Consider the following 14464-nt stretch of genomic DNA (forward strand, 5'->3'; position numbering starts at 1 on the left):
AGGCCTCTGACCTCCCTCTTCCTTCGTTTCTGTATCCCGACTCAGGTTCAGCCAAATGTCCCCTCTGCTCAGTTTGTGCCCTTCCTGTTTCTGAAGTATTGTGTTTTGTTCATGTTTTCTGTGTTGTTGGGGATTGAACCCTGTACCCAGGCAAGGAGACTACCCAGAGCTACGACCCTGGTTCTTCCTGCTGTCTCCCTGGCTAGGAAAAACTCCTTCCCTTTCCACTCTCACTCAGAAAAGCTTACTGCTACCCTGTCTGTCATACCATCTCTGTCTCTTAGCCTCAGCTGTGTGTGTCTCCCTTACTCCTCTTCTCAGGTCCAGCTGCCATTCCTTCTATCTCCCCAGTGACCTGCCAGCTCCACTGCCTATTAGGGGAAACCAACACACACAACACACACACACATACACACGACACACACACACACGACACACACACGACACACACACACGACACACACACACACGACACACACAACGCATACACACACACACAACACACACACAAACCAACCAAGCACCACTCTCTCCCTTTCTGTCTCTCAAATCATTGGTTCAAAGTGTTTTTTAAGTGTGAGGATTTGAGGGGGGGGCATTCCCAAATCCCAGGCCTTGCCTGGCCCAGGCCCATCCTTGTCTGGAGAATGGTAGGTGACTCCAAGAAAGCTTCTCAACCCCAATCAACTGAGGCCTGGCTGGTGAGGGAACATCCCCAAAGTGACATGCAGCCCCTCGGCTCAGGCCAGGACTGAGGCCAGACTTGCTCTCAGATCCCTGAGCCTGAGAACTTCAGATTAGTAACTGCGCAGAGTGGGATGGGACAGGCAGGCGGGTTTGGGTGCCACCTCCAGGGAGGGCAACGTCCATCCTGAGAGTCCAGTCAACTCCTACTCCCCACCCCCTCTAGAGTGCCTGGCTCTGCCCTCAGGCACCCTTGAGCTTTGCAGGCTGGGCGGGGACACCTGGATTTCTCTGGCCCCCTGAGAAGGGCCAGCTTGGAAGAATTTCCCAAAGCCTATTAGAGCAAAGGCTGCCTCCTGCCTGCCTCCTCAGGCTGGGCAGGGCCGAGGGCTGAGGCGGGTGGAGGGAGCAAGGGAGGGCAGGAGGGGGAGAGGAAGAAGGAGAAAAGTTGGCAGGCAGACAGCAGAGCCCTGTCTGCATCCATCTCAGAGAGGAGGCCCGTGTGGTGTGGGGCGGGACAGGAGCAAGGAGAGGCCCTTCCTCCCTTTGTGCTCCCCCCGCCACCCAGCCCTATAAATAGGCCCAGCCCAGGCTGTGGCTCAGCTCTTGGAGGGAGACGAGCACCAGGCATCCAGCAGTTAAGTCGTACCCTCTGCCAGCATGGCCAGTGAATTCAAGAAGAAGATCTTCTGGAGGGCTGTGGTGGCCGAGTTCCTGGCCATGACCCTCTTCGTCTTCATCAGCATCGGCTCTGCCCTAGGCTTCAATTACCCGCTGGACAGAAACCAGACACTGGTCCAGGACAACGTGAAGGTGTCGCTGGCTTTTGGTCTGAGCATTGCCACTCTGGCCCAAAGTGTGGGTCACATCAGTGGTGCTCACCTCAACCCAGCTGTCACACTGGGGCTCCTGCTCAGTTGTCAGATCAGCATCCTCCGGGCTGTCATGTACATGATTGCCCAGTGTGTGGGGGCCATCGTCGCCACTGCCATCCTCTCGGGCATCACCTCCTCCTTACCTGAGAACTCCCTTGGCCGCAATGACGTGAGTGGGGTGTCTCAGGCTTGGGAGGGTTATGAAGGAGGACACAGAGAGGGCATTGGCTCCATTTGCCTCGTGCACAATGGGGACACTGAGGAACAGAGAGGATGATGAGGGTTGCTGGGGTCGTGCCGAGTGCTGGGGCTGGAACCCAGTATGCTGCAGGGTTTGTTTGCTGCCAGGTGCTGTGGGCATGGGTGAGCTAGTCACTAACGGTTGTGCCAAAGTCCCCTGCAGAGTATCTACTGCCAGGAATGAACTGAGGGGGCAGCTAGCTGTGTGCCAGCATTTCTCCACTCCTCCACTAAAGTTTCTTGGTCCTTCTCTGTTCTACCTGAGAGAGAAGCCACTTCCCTCCTTGGCAGCCCTGTGCCCTAAAGCAACCTCAACCTACTGTCCCAAGTCCACTTTCTACAGATACATATCATGTTTAAATCCACTTTTGCAAGTATCTGAGCGTGACCCCCTTATGAAGTTGCCTGGGCTTCTAGGTCCACATTCAGGTCCCCAAGTCAGCTTTCCCAGAAGGTCAGGAGACAGCTCTCTTTCATTCCTCTTTCCCCAGTAATCAGACAAACTTAAGGAGTTGTTGGGAGAGTTTTCTAGATAACAGTTCAGGAGAAGGGCTCAGCTCTTCAGTCCTTGGCCACCGAATGGTGTGCCATGCCCGCTTGTTGTGTGTGGAGGTGGGAGTAGAGCTGTGCACGTGTCTACACGGGTCCTGAACTTGTGTAAGCTACTTTCAAGTTGATGGTGCATTTGCGAGTGTGTAACCACTTGTGCCCATCGTTCCTGACTTGGATGATAAGCAGATGCTGACAACTGCATGGCAGCTGTTCAAAATAACTGCTAAGTGGCTGGCCCTGATGGTGGCTGCCTGGCCACAGACCTTTTCCATCTTCTTAGCTCAGTGCCCATGCCGAGTGCACTTGGGTTTAATGGGGACCAGTTTAGTAGGAGTGTCTGAGTAAGGGTGGTGGATGTCTCAGGAGGGAATAGGCTGGAATCCCTCACCAGAGACAGAGACTAAAGGCAGAGTAGAGGAACCAGCCCCAGAGAAACGAAGCTGGCTGGACCTCGGCAGGGCAGGTGCATGGGGACAGGGGCAAGGGAGTGGTCTGGGGCTCCTGTGAGTTGGATGGTTATGGATGAGTAGACTCCTCTCATTTCCCAGCCGAAGTTCAAGTGCAGGAGATGCAGACAGGGAGGGAGGTGAAAGTCTGGTGCAGAGGGCAGCTGATGTGGCCCTGCTGCAGGGATGAGCACGTCTGTGTCACAGTGACACCTTAGGATCACGCTTTTAAGTCAACCTCTGTTCAACTGGAGATTGAAGATTAGCCCTGTGGCTGGAGTTTAGACTTTAGTTGGAGAAAACTTGGCTACAGTAGGCGCAGGGAGCAGAATTAGATAGACTGTGTCCCTCTAGACTCCAGTCTCTCCAATAGGAGCAGGGCTAGGTGCCTTGCTGAATTCCTCTGAGAAGGCTCAAGTTCCCACTGAGCTGGGGGCTGGGAGGACGGAGGCAATGAAGGGCCCCTGTGGGAAAGAGGTGGTGGAGACTCCTACCTCTTGTCCCTTCCAAGTCAAGTGACAGGCAAGACCTCTGCCCTTGCTGGCAAAGGCTTTGCATTCTCTATCATGTCATCCAAGGCAGAGGCAGAATGTGATTGCTTCAGAGGCACCTGAATCTGGCTACACCCCACTTCAGTTTCTGCAGCCCCCTCCATTTTCCAGAGTTACCCCAGTATCTGTGTCAGGCAGGATACAACTGAAGGAGAAGGAGAGCCAGACTTGTGTGGGGACAGCTTGGGGACAGACACCCTAGCCCGAAGTCCTGTTTGCTGTTAACCACTGAGTCTTCTTGGAGCCGAGTATCCTGAGGTTTGAGATGGGGGCTAGGTTCTGGTGACATTTCTGGTACCCGCATACTACCAGCTTATATTGTCGGCTGGAGCTAGTCATCTACCCGAGAAGGGCTTGGCTAAGAGGACCCCCAGTGGCAGTGCCATATGAGGGGACCAATATGTGGTGGGACTCTTACTAGCCACCCAAACCATGGACTTTTGGCATACAGTCTGTCCCCCAGCCAAATAGCTCTTCTCGGGCACTGGCTCCTGGATCTGGAGAGGCTGGGAGTGGTCTCAATGCCTTAGAGGGACAAGCAGACAATGGAACAGGTGGCAATCCCTTCCTCTGCATCCCAGGGCAAGGCTCTCACAGCTCCTCTGCTCTTACTCCCAACCCGCTTCTAAAACCTGGGTGGGGTGAGTTGTTGGCATGGAGATTTTCAAAGAAAATAGAGAGAAAAGTGGCAGGAAGTGGTTGGGTGAGTCAGGGGGTGTCCCCAGGGGACATGGTGGGGACAACTCTCTCCTGACTAAGTCAGGAAACGCCCAAGAGAGAGACCACGGACCTCCTATAAACCCATTGGTGCCTTCTGGCTTAAAGAACTGAAGCCTAATTTTCACTCTTGGTTGGAGGCTCTGAGGTTCCCTACCCAGGGTCAGCCACCTGCACCTTGTGTTGCTCCATGCAATTGATGGGACTTAGATGTCCCTGATTCCCACCTATGAACCATGAACAGGATATAAAAGGGTGTGGCTATCTTTGGAAAGTAGAGGATGCTGGGGCCTTAGAGTCCTGGCATTCTGGCTGTTTTCATTCTTCCCCCTCTCTGGCCCTCGTCCTGCAGAAATGACTGGGGCTGTTGGGTGCTGAGGGTAAGGCTGGGTCAGCCAGGCTCCCCACACTGGGCAGCTCATGGGCTTGGGGCCAGATAAGCAGCACAGCCGCCCGAGATACCGCGCAGGAGGCAGGTGAGATAAGAAGTGTCAGGGCGGGCCAGGGAACTTTTGAACTGGAAGGATGGGAGGGCCAGGAGAACCACAGGGAGGTGATCTTGTAAGAACCCACGTGTGGACTGAGAAGGGGCTGCTGGGCAGAGCTCAAGCAAAGGACAAGGGAGGCCAGATCTAGAGGTGGTCACTGAGTTTGGGCAGGCTGGGGTCATGATGGGAGGCTGGACCCCAGAAGCAGTAGGAGCTGGTATCTGAGTACGTCTGGAGAGGACTGTGTTCCCCGAGCCTCCCCGTCTAGCCACCTGGGGATACAGGCAGAGGGCACAACTAGTCTCTTCAGGGTCATTCTTAGTCCTATTCATTTGGGTCCAAGGACCCAAAGGCTTGGAAATGCTTCCACCTGCTATGCCAGGTGGTATAGCTCTTGGTTTTAAGTTCTCACTCTTCTAGTTTCTTAGGAGTTAGCTTCCTCAGAAAATGAGGAGAAGGGGCCTTTCCTACCAATAAGCCTCCCCAGGTTGAGCCCCCCCCTCCGTTGCCTTCCCCGGGACTTAGGAGTGAACTATGCGAAGTAGGTGTGACTTTCCAATGCCTTGGGCCAGTCCAGCGTGGCCAGGGACAGAGCTGGAGACGGGGTGTATAGCAAAGCTGGGACCCGTAATTACTGTTTCCAGCCAGAACCTAGGAGCGAGAGGGCAGGGGAAGAGCATGGAGAGGTGGAGCCTTTGTGGCAGGGTAGAGATTCCTTCCCGCAAAAATGCTGAGGCCGGGTCCTCCAACAGCATCTGCTGAGCAGCGCAGCTAGTGTGGACCACTTGTCCCAAATCAGGGTCTGCCTGGAACACGTATCTGAAAAAGTGTACTCCATGAAGGTCTATGCAGGTGGCGTCTGAGGAAAATGCTCCCACCCCAGCTCACCCCACCCCACCACAGCCTCAGCCCTCTGCCCCGGTGCTCCCCTCTCTAGCCTGAGCAGCCCCTAGCAGTTCATCTGGAAGCCCCTTCAGAGTTTATTCTCTCTCTCTAGGGTTCCACTCAGGATGTCCTTACCTGCAACCCACCAAGCCTTTCCAGGCAGGTCACAATACCCCTCCCCCCACACCCTGCTGTGTGTCTGGGAAGCCATTCATGGTGGCAGAACAACCTTAAAACAACCTTAAATTCTTGATCACAGTGGTTCCCTAGGAACTCAGGTCCTGGGAACTCCTGTTCCCACCATTTAGAAGCAGCTGTAGGGCTCAGACCTCAGGACTGTTGAAATTTGAGCCTCTTACTTGCAGATATGAGCGGGAACATGTCCTTGAGGCTCCATGGTGACCAGGGGCTCCTCTGTCTGGACCTTTTCCTGGAGACTAGAGAGGTCCCTCTGCCACTGTAGGGTGGTACCTGGCGGAATGAGCAGGAAGTTATCCATCCATACTCATGTTCCTCAGCATCCTTGAGACTGAGACTAAAGCCCACAGACCAAAGACAGTGGGCAGGCATGATCAGCCCTTCAGGGGTCTGAAAGCTCACTCAAGCCTTTCCAGAGGGGAGATTCTGCTCTGTATAAAGAAGATTTTGTTGTTTGTTTGTTTTAAACTCAGGAAGCAGTTTCCTCTAAACAGATGAGCTCCTGTCTCTAGAAATATGTAGGTTGGACCCACCTGACAAGGCAGCTACTCTGGCAGAGCCTGGCTGTGTGGAGGTGCAGTGGAGATGGGCAAGAGTGTTTGTGACACAGGCCTTGTGCCACACCGAGAATGGAGTCTTGTACTCAGGTCTCTGGACGCTGGCTAGAGAGACACTACCTGATTTCAGGCAAGAAGAAATCTGAAGACCACCCATCTGGGGCTGGAGTCTAGGCCAATGTCCCCATTCTACAGTTGGGAAAACTGAGACCCAATGAAGGTGTGGATCCTTGTCAAGGTGATACGGTGGGTAATGTCAGGGTAGGACCGTGTTTTAAATCTGCCTCCCAACCCTCCAAAGTGCACATATACTGCACAATCATGTACATAGCCATGCACATACATGACATGGGGCACAGAGCATGGGTTCGACACTGCCTGGATCTGGGGGCCCAGGCAGGCAAGGCTCCTCTCAGGAGCCCCTTCCTCTCCCTGCCCTGCAGTAAGGAAAAGGAGGAGAGGAAGTTGGAAACCATTGCTTTTTGTATTGTTTCTTGTCAGAAAGACAAAATGGTTCTGGGCGCAAATAAAAGGCCTTTGAGGCCAGCTGCTTTCTTACTCGAGGGGTCGCTCCCTCGGCCACTTCCCCCCCTTCTCCAGCTCATAGTGGCACCACCCCTGTGGGTGTGAAGCCCAAGGAGGGACACAGTGACGCACTCAGAAACGCCAGCAGACACACCAGTGCAAACACACAGCAAACATCTGGGACTTCGTGCCGTGCAGAGCTCCCTGCTCCGCAGAGCATGCCCAACGTGGTGTCTTGAGTCACAGCGAATGTCAGGCTCGGCTTAGGAGTACTTGGCCAGGACCCTATCGGCTTGTTTAAATTTCCCTCGGGAACTTCAAAAGACTGACAAGCCTCTAATCCCAAGGCGCGGGTTTTCCCTCCTTTTCTTTAATCAAGTACAGCTAGTTAGGTGGCTGGATTCTCGCCTGTGTATGTTATTAGGCTTTTCGACCGCCTCATTCTATCATTTCCTAAGGGGAGGGTTGCTGAAAAACATTCACTTTGGGACTAGCTTGATCCGATTCTTGTAACTTTCCATTTTTAAATAATTTACTTTTTTGTCTAAGCAATTTCTTCTTCCTGCCTATAGGTCTAAAATTTTTTATAGTTCTTAGAGCGTTTAATTATTCTGTAACAAACCTGTTAAGGTCTAATAAACGAGAAGGAATGAAAAGCACAAATGCCATTTGCAGACACAGCTGACGGTGGTCCACAAACCCATGCAGCTGTACACTGAGACAGGCACACATATAAGTTCTGGCTGTGGGGTGACAAGGTGGGGCCCACCGTTCCCTGGCGGACCAGTGCCGAGGACTGGAAACAGTGGGGGTGGGCAGACAGCCCTGTCTCTTAAGCCGTTCCTTGAGAGCAGAGCCTCAGCCAGGCCCAGCTCTGGACTCTGCAGCTCCCCAAGGGTGGGGCACAGGGGCAATCAAGGCCCTGTGCCTAGGACTTAGTGAGTTTTCCCGGTAGGCTGCCTACAAGTGGCAGGGAGGGTTCAGGTAGCATGTCATGGAAAGGGCGATCCTGGCCTGGGACACACACACCTCCTGCCAGCAACCCATTCCAAGCTGGGAACAGGCCGGTCCCTTGGTAGCCAGCGGCCTGGTGCCCTGGTAACCAGCACATTCGCCTGTGAGCCTGGGGTGAGGGTCCTGGCCTTACTGCCTCCTCCTTGAGCATAGGTGCTCCTGTCCTTCCACATGTGAGTCTCAAAGGTCGGACGATCCTCTCCCAGCTAAATAGCAAAAGCATGGGCCCTTCTCTCTAAGAGCTTTGTTGAAATCAGCTGCCACACAGAGGTTGGAAGTTCAGGAAAATGTACACTTTCAACCCCTTTTGTACTGCACAACGAGCCTCCCCGTGGAGGTTTGCAGAGACCCGCTCAGGCTCCCAGGTTAGGAGGGACAAACACCCAGCTGGGTGGCAGGTGGATTCCTCTTCTCCATGATGCTCAGCTGCTCAGGTGATTCCATGAGGGTGTGGCAGATGGGAGCAGAAAGAAGCCAATTCCCGTAGAAGGCTCAGAGCTGGTGTGTCTGAATGGTGGCTTAAGCCGTGAGCTTGCCTGGGTCCAATAGGGAGCTTTCAGATGCTTCCCAAGAGCTGCGTGGCCTGGTCCGCCACTCAGAAAACTCAGTGCTGCAGTTGCAACGTTAACCAGTGAAAATCCAGGCAAAACTCTGCACGCATGTGCTGACCTGGATCCTTGCCAGTGACCAACGGCAGCAACCGAGGTTGGCACTATTAAAGCGGTTGTTTGAAAGATAATGGACTGTACGCGATCGCTACGGTTTGACGTGTCTAACCTTCTCTTTCCTGGACGTGGGGTTTCTGCAGACCTTTATCGTTTCTGACCCTCTTACCGTTTTCCCAGATGTAAGTTGAAGTGCATTAGGCAGTGGGAGAACAGTTGTGATCAGCAGCCCAGACGGGAGGCGGGTGGGGGAGCTGGTGACTGCTGGGAATGGTGGTAGATGTGGGCTTTGGAAGGGAAAGGCTGCTATTGTGGCTTTTGGCAGTCAAGAGTAGGTACCTTCTGGAGTTCCCAGGCCTCCTGAAGACTCAGACCTCTGGGCCTGGAGCCACCCGCTCTGCTTTGTGTAGACAGTGGTACCTGGGATCAACTGTGGTTAAGAAGCAGGGGAAAAGATGGACTGGCTCTGGCTACATCTGTGAGAAGGGCAGGGTGGTGGTTGGATCTGAGCAGGAGACTTAGGGACAGCTCCATTAATTGGTGAGGAAGTGCTCATCTCAGGACTTCTGCCAGCTAGCAATTAGGCCATCCCCAGAGAGAAGAAGAGATGGAGAGAGAGAAGCCATGAATTTAAATGAGGGTCACAGCCTTCCAGACGGAAGTGGAATTAGCCATCCTGGGCTTCTAGTCCTTCCTCCATCAAGCCTTCCCAGCCTTAGGTATGCTCTGCCAGCCAGCCCGGCTATCCCTTACCCATCTCTACCTCCCGATAGTTCTTGCTTCTGCCACCTTCACCAAATGCCTGAGACAGCCTTGGTACCCTTGAGTCTTCTGGAGGCTCTAGAGTCTAGACAGAGCTGAGACCTTGAACCCATTTTGCAGATGGAGAAGCTAAGGGTGAGAGAGAACCAGGTTTGTGGTGCCAACATGTAGAAGAGTAAGAACCTGAAGCACTGGGTTCTGCCTCGATTGCCTGACTTATCAGTGAGGTGATAAACAGGCATTGTCCCAGAAGGCTCACAGGGCTTTGGCAGGGGGCACACACAGCTTTGGGGTTGGTCAGGAAAGGCCCAAAGCTGGGGCTTCAAGGCAGTTCAGGGGATGTGAGTCATTCTCTGGGAGCCAGCACTGCAGACAAAGGCGGGAAGAGAATTGTTCTTGTGAGAGGGCCTCAGGGCCGAACTGGGAAAACCCCTCAAGAAGTGGAGGTGTGCCTCCCACTAGTACCACGTAGAATGCCTGGTGGCCTTGGAGATACCACCACTCAGTTGGGAAACTGGAAGTGAGCCTTTCATGTCAGCTTGCTGGGGCCCAGCTGTGCCTCCTGGGAGGCAGACTGAAGGCAGAACATGCCGGTGTGTTCACCAACGCGGCCCAGCTCCCCTGTGGGTCTTCTCACTGCAGCTGCAGAGATGGTAGGGCTCCAGTGACTTCGTGGCCGTTCTCGTTCCCTTCTTTTTCCATGAGTCATGTTTCCAAAAGTGGCGTAGGCACAGGGGCAGCCAGACTACGGTGGTGGGGCCCATGGAGCCAAAGAGAGGGAAGGCAGGGCGGGGACCAGGAGAGAAAAGCGGGAAGAGCGGAGATGCAGGGGGGCAAAGGGAGTGGAGATAGGAAAGGCTTTGGACTTGAAAGGGTGAAACAATATCCACTTGGCTCCTCCTGTCTATTCTTCTCTTCTCCTGTGGGTGTCCCTGACCACCTCCCGTGTCTGAGAAGCACCTCTCACCTGTATGAGCACTCCGTGTAGCCAACAAGGAGGCCCTGCTTCACCCTGGGCCTCCGAGCAGAGGGAGGCAGGGTCTAGACAGGACAAGGGATCAAGCTAGAGGATCAACAGGTGTCGGAGGGTCCGAGGACTGATTTTCGTTACCTGCTGTGTATGTCTGGCCCCTCTGGGTACACACAGTGAGAAACTGAGTGAAAAGCTAGGAAGGGCTTGAAGATTGTCTGTTGGTACCCGGACCTAGCGCTCTGGGGTTCTCGTTACAATCGCCCCCTGCCCCACTCACTGGGCCTTCTTTCTTCTCTCCTTTGCAGCTGGCTCACGGTGTGAACTCTGGCCAGGGTCTGGGCATTGAGATCATCGGCACTCTGCAGCTGGTGCTGTGTGTGCTGGCCACCACTGACCGGAGGCGCCGTGACCTAGGTGGCTCAGCTCCCCTTGCCATTGGCTTCTCTGTGGCCCTGGGACACCTGCTGGCGGTGAGTAGGGGAATTCTGAGGTGGGAGACACGGTGGGGATCAGGGTCAAAGCAGCTGGTGAGAAGGGCTAGTGTGGTATCTGTGGTACCCTGGATGGAACTTCCACCATGGGTATGGGATGGCAGACCTGCTCTGGGTGCCAGGAAAAGGACCCAAGGGCCTCTAATCATTCCCCTTTCTCTGCTGGGGTTGATTGTCCACTTCTCTGCTCTCTCACTCTCTCCCTGGTCTCCTTGCCACTTTCTTTACATTCTTGTTCTTTATATGCCCCCTTCCAGATCGACTACACCGGCTGTGGTATCAACCCTGCCCGATCATTTGGCTCTGCTGTGCTCACCCGCAACTTCTCAAACCACTGGGTAAGTGACCCTGGGGCAGCCAGGCACATGATAAAAGCAAACTCTACCCCCACCCTTGAGGCCTATCTTCCTTTCACAGAGATTTTGGGAGATATTTAGGGCAAAGGAAATCAAGAAATCAAATCCTGAGATGAAGAAGGGGGTTTGCATCCTGATAAGATTTCTGTTTAGGCTCCACTCTGGCAGCTCAAGCCTACAGCCCTGGCCGGTGCTCTTCCCCCATTGTCCTAACAATATGGTGGAGAGTGGGCTTGGAATCTTGGCTCTGCCACCTTTGCTTTTAGCAACCTTAGGAAGGCTTTGTGCCTTGGTTTCCCAGGCTATGAATGAAGTGGGCTTAGGAGAGTTGGCTCTCCCAGGCTTTTTAGGATCAGGAGAGGACCCATGTCTGCAAACAGCTCTGAGCAGAGGAAACATTGCGTAGGTTTTAGCTCTAATTACGGTTGGTCTGTGTGCTCCTGGCCACCCTTCTATTAGACTAGCCCATCGCTGGGAACTTTCCAAGGCTGGGGGAAGGGAGTAGAAGCCATCTTCAGGAGTGAGATGCTACAGAGATGCCAATAGCTGGGTACAGAGGCCAGGATGTATCTCTACTACATACCCTGGTCTGGACCCACTCTGGGGAACCCTGGAATCAGAAAGTAAGAGTCTGGTCTATCTACTTCTGACTCAAGACTGACTGGGTGAGATCCCCTAGGGGAGAAGGGATGATGCGGCCAGCTGTCCCCTAAACTCTCATGTTTCTTTCCTAGATTTTCTGGGTGGGGCCATTCATCGGGGGTGCCCTGGCAGTGCTGATCTATGACTTCATCCTGGCCCCACGCAGCAGCGACCTCACAGACCGCATGAAGGTGTGGACCAGTGGCCAGGTGGAGGACTATGACCTGGATGCTGATGACATCAACTCTAGGGTGGAGATGAAGCCCAAATAGAGGAGGCTTGGCCTAGGCATCCATATGGGGGTGGGGCAGGGATGGGCGGAGGGAGGGGAGGGCTTAAATCCTATTGTAGACACTCTGACAGGCTGACCAAAGTCACTCCCCAAGACCGGCCTGACCTGAGTGGTCCTGCCTCGTCTGGGGCAGCAATATCACTGTCTTTCTTTCTGTTTCCTGGTCTCAGAGCTTCCTGGGGACCAAGATTTATCAACTCAGCACCTCATTCCATTGACACCATGGAGGAGTGAAAGGGAGGGACCCCTTTCTAGGTGTCCCCTCAGAGTGTGCTAGAAAGTCCCCCTCATCCCAAAGTTGCCCAGCAAGTCACCCACCTTAGGTGCCTGGAATCCTGCCATTGTTGCTTTGTGCCTTTGATCTTGGCCTTCCTTGAGTAGGCATCTTGTCCCCAAACTTGGAGAAAGAGGAGGTCCCCTAAAACTTTTACCTTTGGTCTATCTTACCTCTAGGGCCCTTCCTCTTAGACTCACTATAGGACCTTGAAATTGTCCCTTTGTGCTGGGGCTTCAGTGACCACTGAAGTGGCAAGTGGCAAGGAAGGAACCGCTATGGGGACCCATAAGAGGGGACATACCACAGGTTCTAGAAGGAAAAGTCTAAACAGCACTGCTCTGTCTACCTGGCCTGAGCTCTTTTCCAACATCCACAGCCCATGAGCACATGTGGATGAGCTATGAAGCAGAGATGTGGTTCGGGGTGCTGGAAATGCCTGTTACCCAAAGAGGCCTCCTTTAGGTCAGTCTGCGGTAGCAAAATGAAGGACATTTTGTGGTGGAGGAAGAGCTCCTGCTCAATTATCGAGCTCTAGTTGGTCTGCCCATCTAGCATGGCCCTAACTGGATAGTTTTTTTCAGTCCTCCAGGCCCCCGTGCATTGTAGATTCAGGGGATGTGTTTATTAAAGAGCGCTGAGCTAAGCAGCACTGTGTCTAAGGAGGGAAGCAGCTGGACGTGGAGAAATCCTGGGACAGACAGCCATACTGGGCATGCAGGGCCTTGGGTGCCCTAACTCACACCATGATCAAGGAGGTCACTCCCGCCCTAGCTGATGAGCTCCTGGCTGTCTGTGTTTGGTCAGAACCTGGAAAACCTTAACAGGCTCACTATGGGACCTTAGGCACAGTCTTCTTTCTTTATGGACCTGATGAGGCATTTTCTGCTGTAGCCCAAGGACAGGTCAGAGCACAGGCAGCCCAGTGGCTGACATCCTAAATTCAGCTCTTTAGGCTAGTCCATCCAATCCCATCAGGCCAGAGTGGCTCCACCACTGTGCCCTTAACCGTGTTGTGAACATAAACAGAGACACACATTCTTCAGGTGCTTAGGAGCAGCAGGACAGTCAGAAGGCCTATGGCTACAGCCTCGTCTCCACTCCCTAGCAGGCGCCATAGCCCACTTAACAGATAAGGACACTGAGAACCCATGTGCCCAACTAGATCATATTGGGTCAATCTTAACAGCCAAGGTCATGTTTGGCCGCTCCCTGGTCAACGACGTGGACTCCTCTCACCTCCAGCTTCTCAGTTTCTGCCTGGGTAATGGCTAAGGGTCATGGGTGGTGATGAGAGACTATGTTAGAGGGGGCGGGGTGGACCCATCCCACCTGGTTCTGGCTACAATGATCAAGGACCCCACATCTGTCTGCTCTGTGTATGTTTCTTTGCAATTGAAATTTTATCTTATGGTAAGAAAATAAAGGACAATAACTTGTAAGGTCATCCAGGCTTCCTGTTTTTTTTTTTTCTTTGTTGTTATTGCACCCCCCCCCCAAAGATGCAATCCCCATCCTGGTCTGTGAGGGGATTGGTCTCACTGTTATGCCACCCAGTCTGGGAGGATGACAGACGCCCTTGTGTCCTAAGAGAATGTGTAGAGGAGCTACAGGACAGGCCCTAGGGGGCACAGAGTCTTGCCCTTAGTAGGGAGACTACTGAGGATGTGGAGATCTCGGGACAACTATGGAGAAGTGAAGGACAATTTGGAGCCACTTTAAACGGAGTTACAGGAGCCATTCTGGGTTCTGGAGGATGGAAGGGTTAGGAAAAGCAGGGTTAAGGTTGTATTCTCGTTACCCCTCTGATCTCAAGACAGAGTCTGCAGGACCAGACTCTGCCACGCCTCTACCACCCCTCAGCTCATCCTGGAAGCCCCACTTATAATTGTGTCTTAGAAGCCCCAGGGGAGTTTTTGGGGTTGACTCAGCAGAGAAAATGACCCCTGTGCTCTGCTATACTGAGATTTGAATGCAAGTTCCTGACACTGACCCCACCTGTGACACATAAAACACTTCAGGGGAACTATGAGCCTAGCCACTGGGACCAGGCAACGGGCAAGTCGGCTCCTTCCACAAGCTTGCTCTGGGAGGAAAGAACCCTCATCTTTATGGAATGGTTTCCGGACCAGAAGCACACATATCTCCAGGAGTGTAGGCTGAGAAGGGCTCAGTATTCCATTATGTTTCCTAAAGACAGAGTGACGACATAAGAGGTCACACTGAGAGGGCTTAGTGTCATTGGAATGGTGTCTCTTACTGCAGTCTGTGTGCAGC

At 53.4% G+C, this 14464-nt stretch overlaps 1 protein-coding gene across 1 annotated transcript; it reads left to right on the top strand.

Moving 5' to 3' along the window:
- The first annotated feature begins 1270 nt into the window (after positions 1-1270).
- Aqp1 (aquaporin 1 (Colton blood group)) lies at positions 1271-13634 on the top strand. Its single transcript, XM_050155435.1, has 4 exons — positions 1271-1728; positions 10438-10602; positions 10881-10961; positions 11714-13634. Exons 1-4 carry the CDS (start codon positions 1345-1347, stop codon positions 11891-11893), a joined length of 810 nt encoding a protein of 269 aa, XP_050011392.1. The 5' UTR covers positions 1271-1344; the 3' UTR covers positions 11894-13634.
- Positions 13635-14464: the final 830 nt, after the last annotated feature.

This window comes from Alexandromys fortis, unplaced genomic scaffold, assembly GCF_014885135.2.
Source record: "Alexandromys fortis isolate MF-2015 unplaced genomic scaffold, M_Fortis_MF-2015_v1.1 scaffold_93, whole genome shotgun sequence".
Taxonomy (NCBI): domain Eukaryota; kingdom Metazoa; phylum Chordata; class Mammalia; order Rodentia; family Cricetidae; genus Alexandromys; species Alexandromys fortis.

Bases quoted from the DNA above. Each gene is read 5' to 3' on its own strand.
- Aqp1 (XM_050155435.1), top strand. From the start codon at position 1,345: ATGGCCAGTGAATTCAAGAAGAAGATCTTCTGGAGGGCTGTGGTGGCC. The intron at 10,603-10,880 runs GTGAGTAGGGGA...GCCCCCTTCCAG, and splicing joins CCCTGGGACACCTGCTGGCG to ATCGACTACACCGGCTGTGG. The intron at 10,962-11,713 runs GTAAGTGACCCT...TTTCTTTCCTAG, and splicing joins GCAACTTCTCAAACCACTGG to ATTTTCTGGGTGGGGCCATT.